Source organism: Rattus rattus, chromosome 4, assembly GCF_011064425.1.
Source record: "Rattus rattus isolate New Zealand chromosome 4, Rrattus_CSIRO_v1, whole genome shotgun sequence".
Taxonomy (NCBI): Eukaryota; Metazoa; Chordata; class Mammalia; order Rodentia; family Muridae; genus Rattus; species Rattus rattus.
The window spans coordinates 33669927-33693628 of NC_046157.1; the positions used below are offsets into that span (position 1 = coordinate 33669927).

The window sequence follows — 23702 nt, forward strand, 5'->3', positions numbered from 1 at the left end:
CAGTGGTGATGTATCAACAGAGTATTACAAACCTGATGCCTGTAGCCTGATACCCAGGAAAGCTGCTCTCATTCTAAAACCTGTTCAACATTCTGCTGAACTGAGTTCTGTAGACAGTGCGTCACAGTGCTGAATACTTGTTTATACACATGTCTAAACTTAGAAGGTAAAGAATAACATGATATAAATTGTTTTTATTTAATTTTAATTTAAATTATTTTATTTACATTCCATTCCTTCCCCCCTTTAATCCCCCCTTTCACAGTTCCTCAGCCCACTCTTCAGGATTAGGTGCATCTTCTCCCACTGAGGCGAGACAAGGCAGACATCTGCTACAAATGTGCCATGGGCCTTGGACCAGCCTCTGATGCTTCTGGTTGGTGGCTCAGTCTCTGGGATCTCCCTGTGGTCTGGGTTAGTTGAGGCCGCTGTTCTTCCTATGGGGTCGCTCCCCTTCAGTTTCTTTAATCCTTCCCCTAATTCAACCACAGCGGTCCCTGACTTCAATCCAATGGTTGGATGCAGGTATCTGCTTCTGTCTCAGGCAGCTGCTGGTAGGGCCTCTCAGAGGACAGTTGTGCCAGGGTCCCATCTGTGAGCACAGCGTAGCATAGTAGTGTCAGGTCTTGCTGTCCCTCCATGAGATGGGTCTCAAGTTGGGCCTTTGTTGGCCCTTCTTTCCCTCAGTCTCTTCTCCATTTTCGTCCTTGCAGTTCTTTTAGACAGGAACTATTCTGGGTCAGGAATTTTGACTGTGGCTCAGTAACCCTGCTCCTCCACTGGAGACCTTGTTTATCTATTGGAGGTGGACTCTTAGAGTTCCCTTTTCCTAATGTTGGGGACTTTTGGCTAAGGACACCCCCAATGAATCCTGACAGTGTCTCACTTCCCAAGTCTCTGGTACTCTCTAGAGGGTCCCCCCACCCACTCCCCAAAGCTCTTGATTTTCATTCATTCTCTTGGTCCTCTGAACTTCTCTCCTGCCCCTTCCCTCCATATCTGATCTGTTCACTCTTCCCCTTGCCCCTCTGCTCTCCCACCCAGGTCCCTCCCTCTGGCGATTGTTTCCTTCCCCCTTTCTAAGTGGAGTTGAGGCCTCCTCACTTGGGTATTTCTGCTCGTTACACTTCATACAGTCTGTCGGTTGTATCCTAGGTATTTTGTACTTTTTGGCTAATATCCACTTATCAGTGATTACATACCATGCACGTTCTTTTGTGTTTGAGTTACCTCACTCAGGATGATATTTTCTAGATCTATCCATTTGCCTACAAAATTCATGATGTCCTCATTTTTAAGAGTTGAATAGCATTCTGTTGTGTAGATGAACCACATTTTTGTTATCCATTCTTCTGTTGAAAGACATCTGGGTTGTTTCCCGCTTCAGGCTATTACCTATAAGGCTGCTATGAACATAGTGGAGCATGTGTTCTTGTGGTATTGTGGGGTACCTTTTGGGTATATGCTCAAGGTGGTATAAGTGGGTCTACATGTAGAACTATTTCCAATTTTCTGAGGAACTGCCAGATTAAAAATGTTTTTAATACCCTAAAAATGATATACCTTATATGTAGGGCATTATTATTAATGGATCTTAAAAATCGGAAGTTACTTAGGTGAGAAAATATATGAGTTCTGGACATAACTACACAGTACTGTGGACTTTATCAGCACGGTATATTAGCCGCCATGGATTTATGAAACAGTATTTTTAATTTTCCCCAGCTGAATGATTTAGTTTATAAATTTTAAATATATTTTAATTCTTTGACTCACAGTAACTCCCAGTTCTTAAGTAACTGTATAGATGTATATTTCCCCTTTTATATCTCTTTTGTTTATTTTTCATTAGCATACAAAATAGCCAGTTGCTTTATGGCATCTTCATACATAAGCTTTGGTTGGTTTTTCTCTGCTGCATTCTTTCCCCACTCCGTTTCCCATCCCCCAGCCCCACTCAGCACTCCATTCCGAATAGTCCCTTTCTGCTTTTCCATCACACATGTCCTATTACCCTCTCCACCTGTCAATTAATGACACTTTGTTCACGTTCCTACCTTCCTGGTCTCTACCTACACCAACCTCCACATAATCCATGCAGATTTATAGGTAGAAAATAATATGTGTCTCAGAAGCTAGCATCTGCGTACGAGGGAACATATGGTGTTTGCCTTTCTGAGCCTGAATTTCACTCATATAACACTGCCAGTTTCATCATTTTCCTGAAAATTTTATCTTCTTTATAGCTTAGTAAAGTTTCACTAAAAATATGTGCTACACCTTTATTATCCATCCTTTTTGTTCTCATTTTATAATTTTTAATTTCTTTATGAACATATATTAAACTATACAGAGTAATAGGTCTCATGACATTTTCATACATGTCCATAGAGGTTTTTTACTTTATAGTTATTTTGTTGTTAAGACACACACATTAGGGGATGGAAATATGATTCAGTGCTTAAGAACATGGGCTGCTCTTCCAGAGGTTCTCAGGTCAACTCCCCGTGCTCTCATGAAAGTTCACAACTGTCTGTAACTCCAGGTCCAGGGCTTCTGAAACCCTCACACAGATATACATGTAAGCAAAACACCAATGAACATACAATAAAAATTTAATTATATAATAAGAGAGAAAAATAGACACACACATTAGCCTAGGCTTGCTAAATATCACAGCCTTGTGCCTGTATATTTTGTACTACTCTGATGTCATATGTTACTTAGGTGGACTTTCATCTCACTCAACAGTAACTGCTTCTTCTGAAATACTCTCTGGAAGGTTCTTTCTGACTTTCCTCTTGCGGAGGGGCCTCTCTTTTCAGAAATCTGCCCATGGTGACTTTCTTGGCTTCGTTTTCTCATTATATATTTGCTCATCCGAAGATAATGATCATCATCATTCTTTTGTGTTCATGTAAACCTTTTACTGTTTCAAGCTTTGTAAGGAGTTTTCGGAGGTCTCCAAAGCCTTTGTTTAATTCACAATGGCCTAGCAATTGTTTTAGGGCTCTTCTGCCATGGCCTCTTGCCTTAACTTTTCTTCAGTCATACACCGAATAACAGTAATTTGTCAGCTCTGTTATAGCTGGTTGACTAACACCATTCCCACAGGAGGTCAGTGACCACGCAGTTCTTCGGGGATTGTTGCAGTGTCGAACACACATTCCCCACGTTTCCATCTACTCTTGCCACATTATACGATAATTCTGATAAAAGGCCAAATTCATTTTCAAAAGATGTTTACAGCTCCTTTGACATTGCTAATGCACGGATTTAGGGTTCTGATTCTAATTCTAGAAGTCAATAGAAATGTCAACATCTTTTTTCCTACAACAGGAAACAGTGTTGTTAAGAAAGCAGGACATTATAGATGTTTAACTCAGCTGAAATGAACTACTTGGACATTTGTGTAAATCAATCAATCTATCAATCTGTCTGTCTGTCTGTCTGTCTGTCTGTCTATCTATCTACCCACCCACATATCTATCTATTATCTATCTATCTATCTATCTATCTATCTATCTATCTATCTATCCATCCACATATCTATCTACCCATGTATATCTCTCTCTCTCTCTCTCTCTCTCTCTCTCTCTCCTTACCTACCTATCCTCTATCCATTTATCTATCTATTCATTTATTTTTTATTTTATGTGTTTTGAGTGTTGTACCTTCATGTACATAGATACATTGTGCATATACCGGGAGCCTGAGGATTTCTGAATGGGGTATTGAGTCCCCTGGAACTATAATTCTGGATAGTTCTGTACCATGTGAATGCTGAGACTGAAGCTATGTCCTCTACAAGAACAAAGAATGCTTGTACATATTGCGACATCTCTCCGGACACCTGGACAGTTGATTTCTGAATACATGGTTCTTTTTCTAAGATAAGCTTGACATTGTTTTAAACAATGAGCTCTGAAAGACAAAGTTGGCATGACTAAAAAAAAGTAACAACCTTAGAGATTCTGCATTTTGTGACTCTGCACTAAATTTGAGAAACTCCTATTATGATGGAGTGGGACATCATTTGTTAATAATGTATTTTTTTCTTGTCCATGAACTGTTTTTATTGTTTTTCTCTGTAAATATTTCATTTTAGAACAGTGCTTCTCAGCCTTCCTAATGTCATGACCCTTAAATAATTCCTCATGTTGTCATGACCCTCTAGCATTAAAATTATTTTTGCTGCTACTTTATAACTATAACATTGATACTGCTATGAATCTTACTGTAAATATCTAATATAGTGGATGGTCTTAGCTGACCCCTATGAAAGGGTAGTTCAATCCCCCCCACAAAGGTGTTGAAACCTACAGGTTGAGAACAGCTGTTATAGAACCAAAACCAAACCTGCATTTTATTTTCACTTTCACAAAGAGTGCATTTTTGCTCTGCTGCTGATTAATTTTTTTCCTCAACAGTATTGATGTTTCCCACGTCCTGACTTAGAGTTGTTCTCTGTTTCCCTCTTTTTTTCTTTTGTTGACTTATGTTCTCATGAGAAAGATTTCAGGCTATGCTGTTCACACATGCCCTTTGGCTAAGCAGAGAGTCCCAGGGACTCCATAGAGTGCATTTCCCTTTTTTTCCCATGTGTCTCTGCAGTGTTTCAAGTATATGCATTCAGTTACATATAACTTCCCACCATGAAGTCAGAAGATACCCACTGAGCAGTACTTAAATGTTAGAACTGAACCCTGTGAGTTGAAAGTAGTCTATAAAGATCCCCACACTGATTGATATTAGTGCCTTTTTTAAAGTAATATTTAAAGTTGATTCTGAGTCAATTTAGTTCATCCTCCTAACATCAATATAAACTTTTGACTATAGGGCAGCATTTTTGTGATAGAACATTCACAGGTGTCACTTAGGGGGAAAATGTCATTATTAGAAGAACACAACTGTGATCTTCTTTTCCAAGTAAATTCCTCTGGGGAGAGTCTATAACTGCACACTGGAAAAGCAACTGAGTGTGATCTTATTCTAAAATAATTTAACGGCTTGTCCTAACTGTCCATTTGTCAAGTTAGGAGCCTACAGAAATGTTCCAGGAATGCAAGGCCTAAGATTGGTAGCTTTTCACTGTCTAGAAGGTAAAGCTTGACCGTGCCCCTTCCACTGTCCACTCAGCTACCTCATTTTGTCTCTGACACGTCCTATATTCAAGAATCTGTACACGGACTTTATTCACACTTTATGCGCTTTACTGTAGACACAGCATCTTTATTTTTAGGGACAGGGAAGCAAAAGTTAAAGTCGCAGTGTTGGGCCTATGCTCAGGGCCAAGATGACAGGATCGCGTTACAAGTGCACAGGACTCTCTGACAGCTACAGCTCTGAAGAGCAAGATGGACTCTGAGCAGGTTGTGACAGATGGCACGTCAAAGTGCAGGCTGAGAGCCACCAAGTGTGAAAGTCTGGGTGGGGCAAAGCGAGCCTCCAGGTAGCTGCAGAAGGCCCTGGGGAAATGTGGAGAAAATCTCCAGCATGGAAGTTGCCTAGATAGGAGACTCCTGTCAGGCAGAGATGGCCAGGCAGCAGTAGTTACACTTGGCTCACCTGTTCTACTAAGTCCAGGTATTCCCTGGAACTGTTTGACTCAGTGCCACTGCTGTGACTGACTCCAAAAGTCCCTGCTTGTGATAGTTGTCATGTGATGGCACTTCCTGCAGCTGAATGACAGGTTCTTTTCTGGAAGGGACATCCAACACACAGTCATGACTACCACGGTTAGGTGATGCCTGAAGGGGGAGACGTGAACTCAGGTTTCACATCTGAGGCTTTACCTTCTCAGTGGGATGAACAATCCCAGGAGAAGCACCCACTTAGAGCTTTTTCCAGTTTACTTCTGCTTGGTCTCTTTTGTTATATCTGTCTCCTCGGTAAGTTAATAGGAACTAACTCTATTGGTTTTAGAATTTGCTGTATATAGATGGTGTTATAAAATTTTTAATTTCTTCATCCTTCTAAAGTGGTTGAAAGTGGAGGAGAGATTTTATTTAAAACACAGTTTAGCCTCAGCTCCCCAACCAGGTTGAACCCTATGTGTTTCTTCAGGGCTTGGCTAATCTTAAGATTAGTATCAAATTGTAGTGTCAGACAGAACTAGGGATGGGAGGCTGATTTCAGGTGTTGAAAAGATGCTGGGTGGAAAGAGATGGATCTCTGGGAGTTTGAAGCCAGTCTGATCTTCAGAGTGAGTTCTAGCATAGCCAGGACTACACGGAGAAATCTTGTCTTGAAAATCAAACAAACAAACAGAAATGTGGTCAGGTGTTGGACGTAGCTTAGCCAAACCAATATAAGGAGTAGCAGGCAGAATGCTGTGGGAGGGAGACAAGCCTATTTGAAGTGGGAATTTACAGAGTAGGAGGAGGACCAATGTCACACTGTAAAGTCAGCTTGTCATCACTATGACAGAGGACCTTAGTGACCCATGATGTTGTTCTTGTTGCTTTGGTGGATATAAAACAAAAGATGCTACTCTCAAGGCCAGGAAAGGGATCTGAGATCCATCATTCTTTCGGGGATCACACATCCTATGACTTTCTATTAGAACCCCTCTTTTGGAGGTCTTAAAAGACCTTCTCATGTCAGCCTTTACCACTTGACTTTAGTGTCTTTGGGGGAATGTACTTGATAGAAGAGGTAAACTACAGCCAGTAAAGAAATGAACTTAGAAGTAGATCTTTATTAAATTAGTCTCTCACTCTTCAGAAGAAAGAGACACTTGATTTCTTTGGAGGTTCAACAGCTTTGGATTGAAAATTCTGCAGTGTTTTTAGCAGTGTGGGAAGAGGGTTCAGGAACATGAAGTGTCACACCAACGTGCTTCTTCCTTAGAATGTCAAAGACTCCATGGAGAACTGTTGAGAAACTCTACCTCTCCATGCCTCCTTTCTCCAGCTGAAGCATAAACAATGACAGAACTGAGGATGGTGGCCACACCAAGATCCACAGTTTGCAAACCATTGCTCACCACCTTTACTGATGCTCGTGACAGAATGACAAGAAACTTAGCTTTCCTGTAGTTTATTACCTGAAGTCAAATGCCAATTCAGAAGCTCAGAGGTTCACTTGTTTGGTTGAGGGTTTTTGCATAAGTGGCTTTTGTAATAATAAATGTTATTCCTAGGAAGAAATCCTAGGTAAGGGTACCTTATCGGGAATGAAAAGGCTGAAGAATATACTAAACCTAATGGCCTTGACTTCCATTCAAGCAAAGACTGGTGGGCTGGCTGTAAAGATCAAGAGAAAAGTCGTTGCCATTTCTCAGAGCCTTTCAGACGGTCTCAAAACTCAGGATGTACAGAGTTAAATGTGTCTTTTAATGCACTGTTATCAGATTGTATAAAAGATATATATGTATATAATTCCAACCTTTAATTCCTCATGTGGGAGGGAGTACATTACTGCACACTGTTGGATCTGTCAAATGAATTTCCCATTTATATCTATGCATTTCAGGCAGAAGAAGACAAGAAAAATCTGAGCAGGATGCAGGCTCTGTCGGACAAACTTCAGCTGAAAGTGCAGAGTTACAAACAGCAGGTGGAAGCAGTCGTAAGTGCCAGTTCAGCATCGTGGAGTTCCCAGCCACTGCTTTCGGTTAATGCTCTGAGCCTGGGAAACTGCTCAGCAGAGACAACCGTCTGAACACCAGCCGCATCTGTCCATTCTCTGCTTTTATATAAATTAGCACTATAGCTTACAGGAGGGAGAAACAAGAAAATTGTGCTGCTTTCCCTGCAGGAAGCCAGACCTCTCTCCCTTGACCTGGTGGCTAGACTCAAACATATACATTAGCAGAAATGAGCCAAGGATAAAATCAGGGTGCCATGCAGGATTGGCAAATTTTTGTAGGGTTTCTTTATGGGTCTCCTTCAGCTTTAGATTTTGGGTGAACACAATCAAAATTTGTAATACACTTTTTTTTCAGATGAACCCAGCCAACAATGTGAGCAAACCCACTATCATTTAAATGTCCTTTTTCTTACTCCTTAGCTAATTGGCCTCAGATCAAATTTTCTATAACAAATACATTAGAGCTTAAGTAATATATGTATTAATTTATGCCTGATATTTTAAGAAATTTTGAATTGTATAGTTGTCTATTATGCCCAAGAATAACTTATCAATGCATAATTTGAAAGGACAACCACCTGTTCCTGAGGGTAGCTTAGGATGTGAATCTGATTTTAAGCCAGTAATTATGACTGCTTCTAGTATGCAAGTGTGTGAAAGTCATACAGTTGGTGAATATTCACCCATTCTGAATTTCCAGGGGACAACAGCTGTAAAATGGATCTCTGTTCCTTCTCTTAAAGCAAAAGTTCCTGATTTCATTCTTCTTTATATGCACGGGCACTTTGCGTTACATGTAGATTTGTATAAAATCTTTATATGATTTTCTCGTGCCTAGATTGGCCAGAAGAGGGCATCAGATGCTCTGAAACCGTAGTTAACAGGGGCTTGTGAGCTGTATTCAACAGGAAAGCCAGCCGGGTCTTCTGGAAGAGCAGAGATAGCTCTTAACTGTTGAGTCTTCTCTCCAGCCTCCGTTCCTCCTCTTAAGCCTAACTTGTATGTCTTAGACCCAAGCGACACATTTGATTCACGCTGGGTTTGTTTCCTCTTCTGGTTTCCAGTCTATTGTTTCAGAGCAGAGACCGCCACTTAGGAGCGGCTGTACCTTCACATTCTGTGGTTTTCGTTTGACAGGAGGCACAGGCTAATCAATACCTTTCGAAGTATAAGAAGCAGCAGCACGAGCTGAACGAAGCCAAGGAGAGAGCAGAGGCCGCAGAATCGCAAGTCAATAAACTCAGAGCTAGAGCGAAGGAGCGTGAGAGAAAGGTACAATCCCTCGGAAACGCTGTACCGTCTGTTGCCTCAGGGCTCAGGGCATCACGTGGGTTAGTACAGCAAGGAATGTCGTGCTTTTCTTTTCAAATCTTTTTTTTTTTAATAGCCAAACAAGTTCAAATAAAGTTCTTCCCCTACTTATTAAATTCTGCGTGTCCAGGGAGTAGGGAAGTGATAAGCGCTTGAAATGGAAAAACATTCTAGTTTTATTTTTTAAGTCCTTCATGCCAGGTTAACTTGTGAGCGCTGAGCCTTGGACCTTTAATTCATTTGTGCAGAATACTGAGGAATTCACGGAGCAAAGGGGATTTCTAAAGTACAAACAGACCTTGAAATTCTGAGTGAATTCCTTTCACAGTGGACAAGCATGTGAGTTTGTATCAGGTCAAGCTGAAAACTAGGGGGAAGGTGGTCAGAACTGAGCCAGGCATCGACCACAAATTGTGGAGTCCTGCTTTCTAGGTCCCAGTATCCAACTTCTGACTCTTCCCTGAAGCACAGAAATGTCTTTCCATGTCCATGTCAGGGAGGCCAGTGCTTCTCTGTAAAGAGAAACTGGAAGGAACAAGAATGAACTCAGAAATGGATGCTGGGCAGGAACAAAGTGTCTCTGCGTCCTCACTGAGAGTTTATTGAAACATGGTTTGGAAATGACATCTGCCTTTAGGAGAGGGGAATTAGAAGAAACTGAATAAGTAGCTACCTTTTATACAATGTCTGAAAAGCAGTGAGCACAGTTCCCAGAACAGATGGTATCCTCTGTTCACTTTCAAAATTTGGTACATGCCTAGCCTACTCATTTTTGGTAAATGAGTTACTGGTAGCCCCTCAAGGTAAGCTGACAGGATTGCCAATAATAAATATCGATCTTGTTGGAGGAGGCTAAAAGTTGGCTCCATGGAAGACACTGAGATCTAAGTCTGAGAAATTTGAGTCGTTGGTAGGCCAGAGAGATCTCACAGCTGCCTGAACGGTTGCCTTAAGTGTAAGGCCCAGTTAGAGGGCTCTAGGGGAGTGGCTTGACTGCTGGCCTTACCTAGAGAAGTGTCACCCCACTGATTTGGGGTCTCTCCTGTGTAGAGTCTGTCCAGCAAAGCCGCAGAAGGATTTGCTTACGGAGGGGCCTTCAAAACACACCCACATTTCACCTTGTCACAGTTGTGTCCAAGAATGAATAAAACAAGTGAATCGGCAATTGCTTCTGTCAGGAGATGAACAGGGAACCTTGCTGAGCAGTGTGATGACTAATTGCCCCCTATTCACATAAGAGCCTAAAATCCTTCAACTGCTGTGCACAAAGGAAAGGGGTTTTCTGATGCACGGGTCTGGAGCAAACCTGTGATGTGTTTGCAGCGTCTTTTGCAGTGGGGGAGGGGAGGCAGAAATGGAGAGTGACAGCAAGTCCTTGGGGTGAGTCACCAGAGCCTGCTTTCTGCTAGTGGATAATTGCCTAAACCCCTGCTTTTGGGGGGGGGCATGGAGAGCTGTTGAGGCCTGCTTCCCTCTGGAAAGGGTTCACATGGGTCTGAGTGTGCCCTGCCATCCAGTCACTGGAATGTCGTGACATACACTGACATACATTCTGTTTTCCAGGTTCGAGAAGAAGAAGGAGTTTCTTTTCATTAAAAAAAAAAAAGACAGCTGGAAGCAAGCCTTTAAGAAATAAATATGTAGCATGAATAGCAAGCTAAGGAGAGGATGAAGAAAACGTCCTGATCCAAAGGAAGCACAATTGCCTCTTAGATCAATGGATGGCTTTTTGATTCTCAATAGCATGAGAAGTCTCTCTTAAAGTTTCACACAGAAGACTAAACCGACATAAGCATCAATTTTGATGTTAGAGAAAGGCATGCTTCTTCTTCCCTCCATTTCCCCATGCCTAGCACTCAGAGAAGAACTCTCTGTCCATGCTTCATGGAGTCTGGTGCATGATGAGGAATGTATTTTCAAGTTATCTAACTTTGCTTCACTCGTCTGTCCTGGCTGGCTTTGTGTGTCAATCTGACACAAGCTGGAGTTATCACAGAGAAAGCAGCCTCCCTTGAGGAAATGCCTCTATGAGATTCAGCTGTAATGCATTTCCTCAATTAGTGATCAAGGGAGGGAGGACCCCCTGTGGGTGGTACCATCCCTGGGCTGGTGGTCTTGAGTTCAATAAGAGAGCAAGCTGAGCAAGCCAGGGGAGGCAAGCAAGTCAGTAAATAACATCTCTCCATGGCCTCTGCATCGCTCCTGCTTCCTGCATGAGTTCCAGTCCTGACTTCCTTTGGTAATGAACAGCAATGTGGAAGTGTAAGCTGAATAAACCCTTTCCTCCCCCAACTTGCTTCTTGGTCATGATGTTTGTACAGGAATAGAAACCCTGACTAAGACATCATCCCTGTATCTTGGTGATATTTGACAAAAATTTCTGTTAGCACTGTGGAGCAGGCATTGCCATAGTTAGGTACTTTGAACTTCTAGGTAGACCTTCCTAATCAAGACTCATGTGGACTCCATGCATGTGTGGACTATAATCTGAGGCAGCTTATACAGGTTCTGGGTTGTGGCAGTGGAGCTAAGAGGATGGGCATGTTCTAGAATTTCTTTCCTTGGATGGTTTTAGACTAAAGTGGGAAACAAGCAAAAATCTGTAGCAGATTTTGTAGTTAAAAATAGAGGAGTTTCTATTGTATGTACATAAGGTCACTATAGGACCCCAAGCACTATGACAGTTGAAAAATTATTACTCCAGGCCCAAGGTAAGTTCTCAGTAACCAGCTCCCCTGGACCTTTTCCTCCTACTTCCTGCCAGTCTCCTTCAACTTCGCAGGCATGAGTAAAGTTCTAAGGCAATTAGTACCACCATCACCTACAGAACACCTAGCCTTGCTGTAGAGGCTGGGCATGAGGACAATTTGGAAACAACTATCTCTTATTGCTTTGCCCGGTTAGGGACAGATGTAGGAAGCAAGAGGAGCAGCTCCCTGTTCACGGGGTCAGAACTGGTGAAATGCCTCCTCCAGATTGTCTTTGGAACTTCCTCAATAATGGTTTCTCAGAAACCATAATCTTTTTTTGGGGTGGGTGTCAGGTGTTGGTGATAGATGAAGATCAACCAAGAAACCCATGGAAAGGCCATGGAATGTGGGTTAATCCCCAGGATATCCTGAGCCTTCTCAGGGAAGTGCTGGAATAAAGGACAAGCTCCTTGGAGAAGAGCTACTGACACTAGTTGGCCTGGATTTATTGGAAGGAGCACACACGTCTTCATAGCTCTTTTCAGTACCAGATCATCTTAGATTCCCATTTCTCGAACAGTCAAATGTGCAGAGGAGTCAGGTCTCAGTTTTGTACAAGTCATCCTCAGTTCAAATTTTATTCCTATAGTGAAAACATATTTCAAGTTGTCTAGTATTCTTTCAGGTATCCCTTTATATGTTAGTAAAAATTTCCCACATGCAATTTAGATTATGTTTTAAAGTTATGGATGATTAGGATACACTAACTTGGAAAGACACTGCAGCTTTAAGGAGCACCAAACATACTAAGCTTGGAGAGGGACCTGTGCCAGTAGGTGAAGGGTGAAGGTCATCCTGTGGAAGTCCGAATGCAGCTGTTTCAGGACTCTCTTCTTTCCAGTTCTTTGTCAGTATTAGGTGGGAGGAGCCTCATGCTACTTGTTATGATGCCTAATACATTTTTTTTGTGGTTAAAAGCACATGTGACTTTTAGCATGAATCAATTACTGGTATTTAGTGGCTACAATAGAAAAACTAAAAATGATTGCTTGTACTTCATGTTAGAAAACCTAGTCATGCAGTCATGATCAAGTTTTGGAAGTAGGTTAGATGGAAATGTAGAACATTTGAAAAGATTTGATCAAAGTTTACAGATGACTTTTCAGGAGATCAAGTCTTATCTGTGTACCCATCAGCTGCGTGTGTTGTCAGATGTTATCTTTAGTAATACAAAACATGATGTACCTCTGGATAAAGTTCAAACTCCATATTAATCATGTGAACCTTGGTGTATTGTCTCAGTTTGAAGGGAAAGTTTATTATTAAAGTCAGAAAAGCCAAATCATTGAAGCCACCAAAGCTAGGAACCCAAAATAAGTGATTCATTGCCTTGGTTCTGTGTAGACCAGAATCAATGAATTGGATGAAGACATAACAAACAGTAGCTCTGGGGGGTGGCGTTCTGATATCTCGCTTTTTAAAAACTTAGTTATTTTTGTGGAGGGCAGAAGTCAACAAAACAAAATACCTTCCATAATGGAAAGGCTCTTCCTTCTAAGATCAAAGCTGAGAGTCCGAGGGAGACCAGAGTGCTACCAGCCTCAGTGTCTCTTTATGGGAAGCCTACAGACACTGCGCATGATCAACTGAAGTCTTGGTTAAAGCGAAGGTCGGGAGGGAGAAGAGATGCGCTAAGGCTATTGTTTATTTTAATGTTTTTATTGTTTTCTGTTACAATCAATGAATTGACATTTTTTACAAAGCAATAAGACTACAAACTAGCCTTCACCCAGCATTCTAGTCCGCACTGGCTTAGAGAAAACAGTATCCTTGGAGAACGATCAGTTGGCTGCAAGTGATGAGAAAGCGAGGTGACCCAATGATGCTTGGCACATCTGGCATACTGCTCGGGACTAGAAATTGTTGAATTTAGGATTCCTAAAGGTACAAAGTTGGAGATCCTGAGTTACTAAAGACCCACTTAGCTCATCTTGCAGTCTATATTCTACCAATTAATAAGAAGTACAGAGCACAGAGCTAATTCAGAATGAAAATCTATTCCCTGGGGTATCCTTTAAAATGAGTATCTCCATCTGAAAAAAGATATCAGCTTTCTGAATAGGCTCTTACTACTTATAAAGTAGCATTTCATATGCAATGAAATATTGATCTGTCTGCCTTTTTGAGTTATTCTCAAATTGTTTAAAAGGAGTGACTAAGATGTTCTGCTGCCTTTCAAATGTTTGCACACCTTTCTACTGCAAGGCTAAAGAAAGCTCTCAAGGATATAGGTGCTTCTCAGTTTCCCTTCATACTAAGTGTACTGGCTGGTTTTGTGTGTCAACATAACACAAGCGGGAGTTATCACAGAGAAAGGAAACTCCCTTGAGGAAATGCCTCTGTGAGATCCAGCTGTAAGGTATTTTCTCAATTAGTGATCAATGGTGGGAGGTCTCATTGTGGGTGGTGCCATCTATGGGCTTGTAGTCCTGGGTTCTATAAGAGAGCAAGCTGAGCAAGCCACGGGAGCACGCAAGCCAATAAATAACATCCTCCATGGCCTCTGCATCAGCTCCTGCTTCCTGCCCTGCTTGAGTTCCAGTCCTGACTTCCCTTGGTGATGAACAGCAATGTGGAAGTGTAAGCTGAATAAACCTTTTCCTCCCCAACTTGTTTCTTGGTCATGATGTTTGTGCGGGAATAGAAACCCTGATTATACATTAAGTAGTTTCAATAGCCCCAAGAAATAGGACATATAATTTCATTCTATTTAGCATTATACCACTTTGGTTGAGCATAACTCTAGGCTCTTATGTAGTTTTGTGGCTGCTCATTCTGGTCTCTGTTCCACTGGCTGTGTTAATCTCAAAGATTCCAGGAGAAAGACTACCTACCCAAATCATAATGGCCAAATTAATTAAAGCAAGCTTTTCTACTTGTGTATACATGCTGACTCTTCCTAAGATGGATATAGAAAAAAATTACATTTATATCATGGATATGGAGTTTCCAAATGGATCTGACATCCAAATATATGGTGGGATTAGATTACAGAAACAAAGCATTAGCATAATGCAAGGTGGTCATAATGTAGTTATAATAACAGATAGTCATATCAGCAGTTGGCATGGTTGCCATTTCGTGGAAAAAGAAGTGCAGAACCATCTGTAGTTAAGGTTAAAGGTGGAGCATAGCCCAATTCTTGAGAAACAGAGGTTTAGTCATAAATAGGAATGAACCCAGTTTGTCCTTATGATAAGATGGCTTTCAGGCTCAAGATGGAGGCAGGCTGGTTTATCAGCTGTTACAGGCTTCGTGGAGGGTTTCGGAATCTTCCTAGTCTATTCAGGTTTATTTGAGAATGAGAGGTTGTGGAAAAACCCCTTTGTGATGAGAATGGAGGATTAAGCCTCTCTGGGTCAGGAGATGGGATAGGGATGGTCTTCAATTAGCTTCTTCATGATACTTTTCCTCCAGTCCAAAAGGAGTCTAATGCAAGGCAGCAGTTTGAAATGTACAACAGAGCTCTTGGCTGCATTTCACCTAAACTGACACTTTAGAGAGAGGCACGTGCTTGATGTGCTTGGTATCCCCACAGCGCCATCAGGACTTCCAAGCTTGGGCTCTCCTTCAGAAAGCATCCAGTGAAGGCCATGGATACTCAGGGTACTCTTCACCAAAGTTACTCTCCTACTTACTTTATTAAGATCTGTGCTCAGGGTACTCTTCACCAAAGTTACTCTCCTACTTACTTTCTCTTAATATATTTTGAAAATTTTAAGTTAAAACATAATTACACCATTAGAAAATGGTCCTTTTCCTCCTCCTAATGTCTTCCACTGGAAGGGTTAAAATAATAAAATAAAAAGCTAAAGCACGGCGAGGTCCAGCAAACTCAACCTCATGGAGCAGTTTCCATGACTGTCTAGTTAGGATGGATATTTTAAATAATGAATTTTGTTAACTATCAATGGAGCAAAGATGAACAGAGCCATGAATTGAAATATCATGTGGTTACTGTTTCCACCAAGTTAATAGACAGTGCCCCATTTCCCAGCATTCCACCGGTCCTCAGTTCCATCTTCCCACCGTGCCTGGACGTTAACTCCTAACCTGGGCTCTATACCACTTATATCACTACACAGTTGTTGGTTTTGTTTTTGTTTTTTGTTTTATTTTGTTTTGTTTTTTGGCTCACAGATTGAAACACAGGTTTCTCTCTATTTTTGAACTTCTACAAAGGTAATTCTGTGGAAGTAACTTTTTTTTTCAGGTAAAACTTATATGGTCAAAAAAAAAAGGTTGTTGGCTGTGGAGGCCAAAAGCATCTTTGGGAGATGCTCTTTTGAGAAGCAGGGAGTAATAAAGTATACTTTTAAGAGCTACCCTAATTTCTCTCCTCTTATTAAACTGGAGGTGCTATAACTCAAATCCACTCTCCCTGTAGCTCGCCCACATATGCAGTGTGTGTACTTAGTGAAGAATTCTAACCAAGAACCCCACTGTCTGAGGGGTTCTGATCTGTCAACGTCACAGAGAAGTTCCTCTGCTTGGAGCTTTATGACGATGGTGGGGAGCTTGGACAAGGAGAGGAGGCATCCAATTCTCATGCTGGCCCAAGTAACACTGAAGTCTTGGTTGAGTAAAGGAAAGCTGCTGACAGCAGAACATTCTCACTTTGAGTTTCTAACAGCCATCTTACCACAGAACAGGAGAGGGGGCATGGGTGGGGGCAAAATTGCCAAATGGTTCTTCTAAGCTGCATAAAGAAGGGAATGGGGGCTGTCAATGATGGTGCCTTTTGGAAGCAGGTTTATTGAAAGTGATGAGGTATTTGTCCTTCAGTTTCATGAAAAAGAAGGCTGCACGATCTGTCTCAACTTCTCCCCGAGGATACGTTATGCCTACATTATGACACACCTGCATAGCAATCTCGATTTCACTCAGGATGTTGTCTTGAATGTGAACAATTCTTAATTTTTAAGACTACATTTATTTGCTATTTGCCCACTCAAGCATGCACAATGCATATAGATGCCATAGCGTGGTGTGTGTGTGTGTGTGTGTGTGTGTGTGTGTGTGTGTGTGTGTGTGTGTATCAAAGGACAACTTGTAGAAGTTGGTCTCTCTACCATGTAGAGCCTAGGAATGGATCTCAGGCCCTCAGGTTTGGTAGCAATTACCATGGGCTATCTCACAAGCATGATCCTTCTGCCTCTGCCTCTGCCTCTGCCTCTGCCTCTGCCTCTGCCTCTGCCTCTGCCTCTGCCTCTGCCTCTGCCTCTGCCTCTGCCTCTGCCTCTGCCTCTGCCTCTGCCTCTGCCTCTGCCTCTGCCTCCTCTCCCTCTCCCTCTCCCTCTCCTCTCCCTCTCCCTCTCCCTCTCTCTCTCTGTGCTGCTAAAAGGCATATTTTTCTTATCTCTGGCAAGAACACATGATTCTTCCATTAACCTAAGCCTAAGTTGCCTATTTAACATAGCACAGCAAACTCTGGCTTCCCTTGTCTCTCAGTATTTCCAATACCTGTTTATAGAATTCTGGCTCCTGGTTCCTTTCAGCACTTTTCACCTGGATCCCTACCCTGAAGCTTCCAACCCCTGAGCTTCAAGTCCCTTCTCTCAGCTTCTCTGATCCTTATATAAAGTCAGCAATTTTGGCGACCTGTCGTTTTGCTCTCTTGGCCACACGTTTCTTGCTGTGAATTTCCACAGATCCCCTCTCTTGTCCTCTCTTTTCTTCTTCCCTTTCTCCTCTCTCACTCTCTAACCTGACTCCCCTCTTCTCATGTTCTGGTGAGTCTGCTATCCATATTCAGTCTGGACCCCTCCAAATGCCTCTGGCTGTGCTCTACCGCATGTCTATAACAAACTTTCCCCTCAACTCATAAATGTCTTCATTTTTTTCCCCTTCAGTTCTCCGGCTTCTTTTGCCCTCTGTGTCCTGTAGGTTAAACTCTGTGGTCTGCCACAAATTATTCTCCTTGGCTTAATTTGCTTAGGAAGATGTGGGATGACTTCTGATTTTGCCTCCTTTTGTCAAGTCCAAATTTCCAAACTATACAAGGCAGTCTAAATATCCAAAAATGAGCCCAACCTGGATGTTAGGAGGATTTCTGGTGGTTAGATAAAAGCCAACATTCCTCAGGAACTTGTGAAACTATGTCCAATCTGCCAAAAGGAGTAATTTCCCTCAGCTCTGGCAGAAGGGATACATGGCTCTCCATGGACATGTACCTGTGGTTGAATAGTAAAACCGATGGTGGCCTGTCATTTTGCTCTCTTGGCTACATGTTTCTTGCTGGTTCTGCCTATGAATCTTCCCCAGATCCCCTCTCTCTAGTCCTCTCTTCTCTTCTTCCCTTTCTCCTCTCTCACTCTCTAACCTCACTCCCCACTTCTCATGATCTGGTGAATCTGCTATCCATATTCAGTCTGGACCCTTCCTCAGTATCACAGCGCTTATACATCTCAAAGTCACTGCATGGTTTCTCACTTCCCTAGGCTTCCCTCCTCCCAGATGCACATCTGTTCTCCTTATAAAAGCAAGGATTTCCCCCACTGTCATTGCTGTTCTGACTGTGCTTTTGCAGTTTGCCATTCCTTGCTGTCACCCCCTCTCTCACAGATAACCCTAGCTATGTTCAGTGTCCACTCTTATGGCTGTGCTCAGCTTACTTCTTTCTCTTTTTGTTCTGGACTCTTCCGGAAGCCTCTGGCTATTGTTTCTGTCATATAGACAGTAAAACATTTCCCCTTAACCATATCATGGAATGGTCATGCCAGCAGGTTTTTTTGTTTTTTGTTTTTTTTGTTTTTTACTGTCCCTTTCCTTTACATACATCTTCATGTTATTATCTCCTCCTAAGATCATCCTCTTCTGGCTTCTCCTCTAAACCCTGGGCATTTTCCTCCTCTATGCTAATGGGAGCTGCCTTCATGCTATCCCCTGATAATTTTTGGACATTTTATTTATTTTTATGTTTTACTGTTTTACTGAATATGTGTACACATGCAGGATATTTGTGCAGTGCCCAGGGAGGATAGAAGATGTTAGACTCTCCCCTTGCTTGTAGACTAGAGGTATAGATGTTAATGAGCCACGATGTGTGGTTAAACCTGGGTCATCTAGAAGAGCAGCAAGTACTCTTTACTGCAGAGCCATCTCTCCAGCCCCATCCTGATTCTTTGTGGTTAAGACAGGATGTCAGAGTTAGAAAGACACCTTAGAAATTTTTTCTTGTATAGGATCTTAGAGTTCAGAATGCAGCACCCACACCCATGGGCCATCTTAATTCCAGCTCCAAGTGGTACTGACATTCTCTTAGAGATACATTGGCATTGGAACATACAACTTTTTATATACAGAGACATAAACATAGGCATAAACACAAGAAAAATCTCTTGCTTCATTTAAAAAATAATATGCAATGAAATTACCTTGTGAGCTAATGAGACAAAGTAGGGAAGAAAGACGACGCAGCCTGTGCTTTCAAGTCTTATTGAAATTCAATCAGTGGGTCTGTCAAAGACAAGCAGAAAAGTCAGACTGTAAATTTTAAACATGTATAGAAATTAGGACTTGGTATCTGACCCCAGGAAATTAAATTAATTTACATTTGTATTATTACTCTTGCAAACATGAAACTTGATATTATCTAGGTCCAGCAGAATGGAAATTCTTAATATGTTGTGGAAGAAAAATTAGACTATTACAATTTTTAAATAGTATAGTCTTTCTTTTAAAGCACACACACAGTTTGGCACACAAGAGCCTTGAGAGGTCGATCACTCTGTATACACTAAAATGTTAGCTTTGCAGGTGGGTCCCACTCACATCTGAATCAGTGTACATTGTATGGCATCTGCTAGAAATGGCTGCAAGCGAATACACATTTGACATTGATTGCATACTGCTTTTCAAAATGATACCTTCTCACTTGTAAAGCTGGCTACATGTGACACATACTGCTTTTGTAGTAAATATGCTAAAGTTAATTCAATTCATGTGCCAATTATATTAATGATGGCTTTAATTATATCACAACTCATGAAATATAGTCCAATATAGTATAAACTGAAAGCAGCCATTGTGATCATGGTTTTCAAAGAACCTCTCAATACTCAAGGAAGTGATAAGCATGGTTGGAAATATTCGTGCACACACAATATAGTGAGTGTACATAAGATATACCTGTTTTTATTATGCTGAGATTAGGGATTTTAGTCTTTAAGAAATATCTACTTTAAGGAATGTTTGCATTGATTTAAATTCTCTAAAAGAAAACTTAAAGGGAACCAATTAGGAGAGCTACTGTCACCAGAATAAATTCTAATTCCATGGTGGGATAGAAGATTTTAAAATGATTAACTCTATCCTCCATAGAAAGATTTTTATTTTATTTTTTCTTTCAAAATAAAACTAAACAGGTTAGTCATTTAATGTTTCAATTTTATAGTATTGGAAAAAATTATTAAAATGATTGAATATACAAACTTGGCAGAAAATCTTCCCAACATGACTATCAATTTTTTATTATAGATGTATTTAGATAAATATAGAAAAATTTTAAAGCTCCCAATACTAAAACACAACAAATCGAGAAAATGTGTGCAGCTTGAAAAAGTCATTGCCATAAAAGCTTCCATCTTTTCTGGATAAGTTATTGATATTTTTGGTAAAGGGAGAAATGTTATGAAACAGCACTCATTTCAAAATAAGGTCTTCATGTGTATTTACACATGTATTGTAAGTAAAATGTAAGTAGAGACACCATATTGATTATTTCTGAAGACTGCAGACAGTTCCGAAACTTATTTTTACTCTAACAATAGATCAACATACAATATACTTTTCCTTCATAAGCCATTAAACAAATCTTAAAACTTAAGAATCATAAAGAAAAGAATTAACAGATTTAAAATGTTTAAATGTAATATCATGGCATTCCATTCCCACTGTCACAAACTGGGACACATCATTACCAACTTGCCACTCTCCTATGGACGCCAACATTTAGTACCCTTTGTTTAAAGTTTCAACATCTCTCTAAATCCAAATCTGAGGTTCTTATTTCATTTATAGTTATGATTAGTGTTTGATATTTCCTAATTCTTTGACCACCAATTCCTCCAAGTCAATAATAGATGTGTCCACTCTTTCTATTTCTTCTACTGTTCTTATCTACAGTTTCTATATCCACACCTTTCTAATTCAAAGACTCTGTCTCCACATTCTTGCTACCAAATCATTTCCAAAAGTATAAACAATAAGCTTTTACAGCAGACCAAATACCACTAAATCTCTTTAGAATTAACACATTTAATAATGTTGCAGGGTGCAAAATAAACATATAAAACCCATTAATCATTTTATATAGCGATAGCATTGCTCAAAAACAAAGCAAACAAAAGCCAACCAAATAAAACAACGTGTTATGTCAATGTCAGTATTTCCAGAATAAAATTTCTAGGAATAAATGTAAATCAGAAGGTGAACGACTTCTTCATTGAAAGTTATAAAACAGTAACAAAAATCAATAAAGGCCCTGTACACAAATGGGAACACATTCCGTGACCATTAAATGAAACAATCATTATTATAAAGAGTTCATATTACATAAAGTGGTACATAAATTTGACACATTCTCATCAAAATTTCAGTCTCTTCATAAACATAGGAGAGGGTCACCAAAATCCATACTGTACCAAACAGTATCTTAAATACCTCAAACAACACTGAGCATTACAACAACATGACAAAATGTTACAACACCATGTAACTTCTGTCTGCATAACAAACATAGGAACCTCAACCAATCAGTAAAGAAACCTATCATACCCTTTGACCCAGCAATCCTGTTCCTGAGGGAGTACAACTTGCAGTATCCATGCTGTTAGCACATCTAAATTCACATATTTACCGCAACACAATCCCCTAGTTGAGTTATCTGTAGTGCATTTCTGTGTCTCTAAAGTGGAAGAAACAGTTAAAGCATATTCCGAGTTATGAATTCGATATACTTGGCAGGGGATAGCATAGACAAAACTGACTTACCAAAGCATTTCATGTAAATTAGTCCAAATAATTCTCCTAGAGCTACTATGGCCAAACCTAAAATTAGTATGGAGCCATATCTTGGTACGCAGTCTGTAAAAACAAAGAAATTGCATAGTATAAATGCAAACAAACTGCTTATAGAACTAAATAAGTAATATCGAATTTTAAGGAAAGTAATCATTGTTCAAGAGATAGTTTATACATGCTAATTATCATTAACTCAGTTAATAAAATGATTTCAAATTGCTTTAAGGAAAAATTCACATCTGCATAACATACATTATCAGGACTAATAGAAAATGCCGTCCTCAAACAATTTGAGCCTGGTTACTTTTAAAGTTCTTCTGTGAATCTAGCCATAACAATTTGTATGTCTGGAGGATACTCATGAGGTATATATATACAATATTCTTGTACCAGCATCAAAAGCATAATTCCCACTGGAAGAAATATATTAAAAAAAGAAAATCTTAAGCCAGAAGGTGCTAAGCATGTGAAGAAATGATAATCATTGGTGCTGGTGATGCTAAACGCTGGAGGTATTTTCATACAAACAGTTGTAAAACTATGTCCTTAGCCTGCAATCCAGCATTTATGCAGATGAAGTTGATGACATACAGTCATAGATAAATAACATGTATGTTTGTACCAATTCTGTTTGTAGTTACAACAAATCTCAAGGCAACCAGCGTATTCTTTGTTCGGTGAGTATGTCAATAAACTACTACTGTGTGTCCTCATGAATACTCCGCACTTGGCAATAGTGAAGCATGAAACCATTAAAAGCCCAGGGGAAGCATATATGTCCATTTCTAAGTGAATGAAGAGTATGCCAAAAGGTTACACCCCATATGTTTCCAAATTAAAAACATTCGTAAAGGGGCTGGAGAGATGGCTCAATAGGTAAGTGCCCTGACTGCTCTTCCAGTGGTCCTGAGTTCAATTCCCAGCAATCACATGGTGGCTCATAATCATCTATAATAGGATCCGATCCCCTTTTCTGCTGTGTCTAAGGATAGCAATGGTGTACTCACATACATAAAATAAATAAATCTTTAAAAACCATTATTAAAATGCAAATCGATAGAGATACTAAAAATATCAGCATTGTCAGGGAACTGTGGGGATAGAGAAATAAATAGGTAGTGAACAAGGGGTGTGTACTAGTGAAGGTAAAATGACAATCTATAAACACAGTGACTAACACATCTCATATGCATCCACCACAAGCAAAGGAGGAGTCACAATGTAATCTGTGGATAGTGGTCTTTCAATATTGGCTCATCAATTAGAAAACAATGTGTTGTCTGGTTGGTAATAGTTCAGAAAATGTGGCTGTGAAGAACGTTACATAAGAGACACTTTTATAAAAAGTGTGTAATGTTCATTGAATTTTGTTATGAACCTAAACATCTTTTTAAAACAATGAAGTTTATGTACAAAGAAAATTAAGAGCTCTGTCAGAGAAATATAAATCAAGACTCCAGAAAAACATGACTCTTACCTAATGAACTGTGATAGAGTCCCGCCACAGTGAGTACAGTGCCCACTGCCTGAATGATGATTAACATGATCACGGTATGGAGAGTCCTCCCAATCGCTAAGAGAAAGAAATGGATGTAGCAGGAGCATGTTGAGAATGAAAACGAAGCAGTAACTTCTACTTGCCTTTGGTACAGTCCTCTGACCAAAGACTGGCTACGGTTAAGTTTTCAAATGACAGATACCTTTCCAGTGACCACACCCTTCCCAGCAAGCGTGACTCTAGATTACCCATGCAGCAAATAATACATTTACTGCCATTTTCTTCTGAACAGTATTGAAACTTTTAACTGTAAATGTGAAACCAGTGCTGCTTTGACTGTTTTTGGTCATCCTACAACATGAATGGTTACTACTACTCATGACATGATCAACTCTATTGTGTATTTTGAGGATCTGTGCTTTTAAAATGGAACCTTTACCATATAAGGCAATCCAAGAGAGAGACCCTGGATGGCACACACTTTTAACTGATGAGCGATCTCACTGGCCAAATGGGCATTTTAATTC

The 23702-nt window shown here is 40.4% G+C and overlaps 1 protein-coding gene across 1 annotated transcript in view; it reads left to right on the top strand.

Moving 5' to 3' along the window:
• The window catches only part of Myh15 (myosin heavy chain 15), a 135905-nt gene extending 119553 nt beyond the window's left edge, over nt 1-16352 (top strand). Inside the window, exons 39-41 of the mRNA XM_032899654.1 lie at nt 7477-7572; nt 8731-8865; nt 16131-16352. Of these exons, the coding sequence (XP_032755545.1) occupies nt 7477-7572; nt 8731-8865; nt 16131-16352 (453 nt within the window). The remainder of the gene's footprint in view (nt 1-7476; nt 7573-8730; nt 8866-16130) is intronic.
• The last annotated feature ends 7350 nt before the right edge of the window (nt 16353-23702 follow it).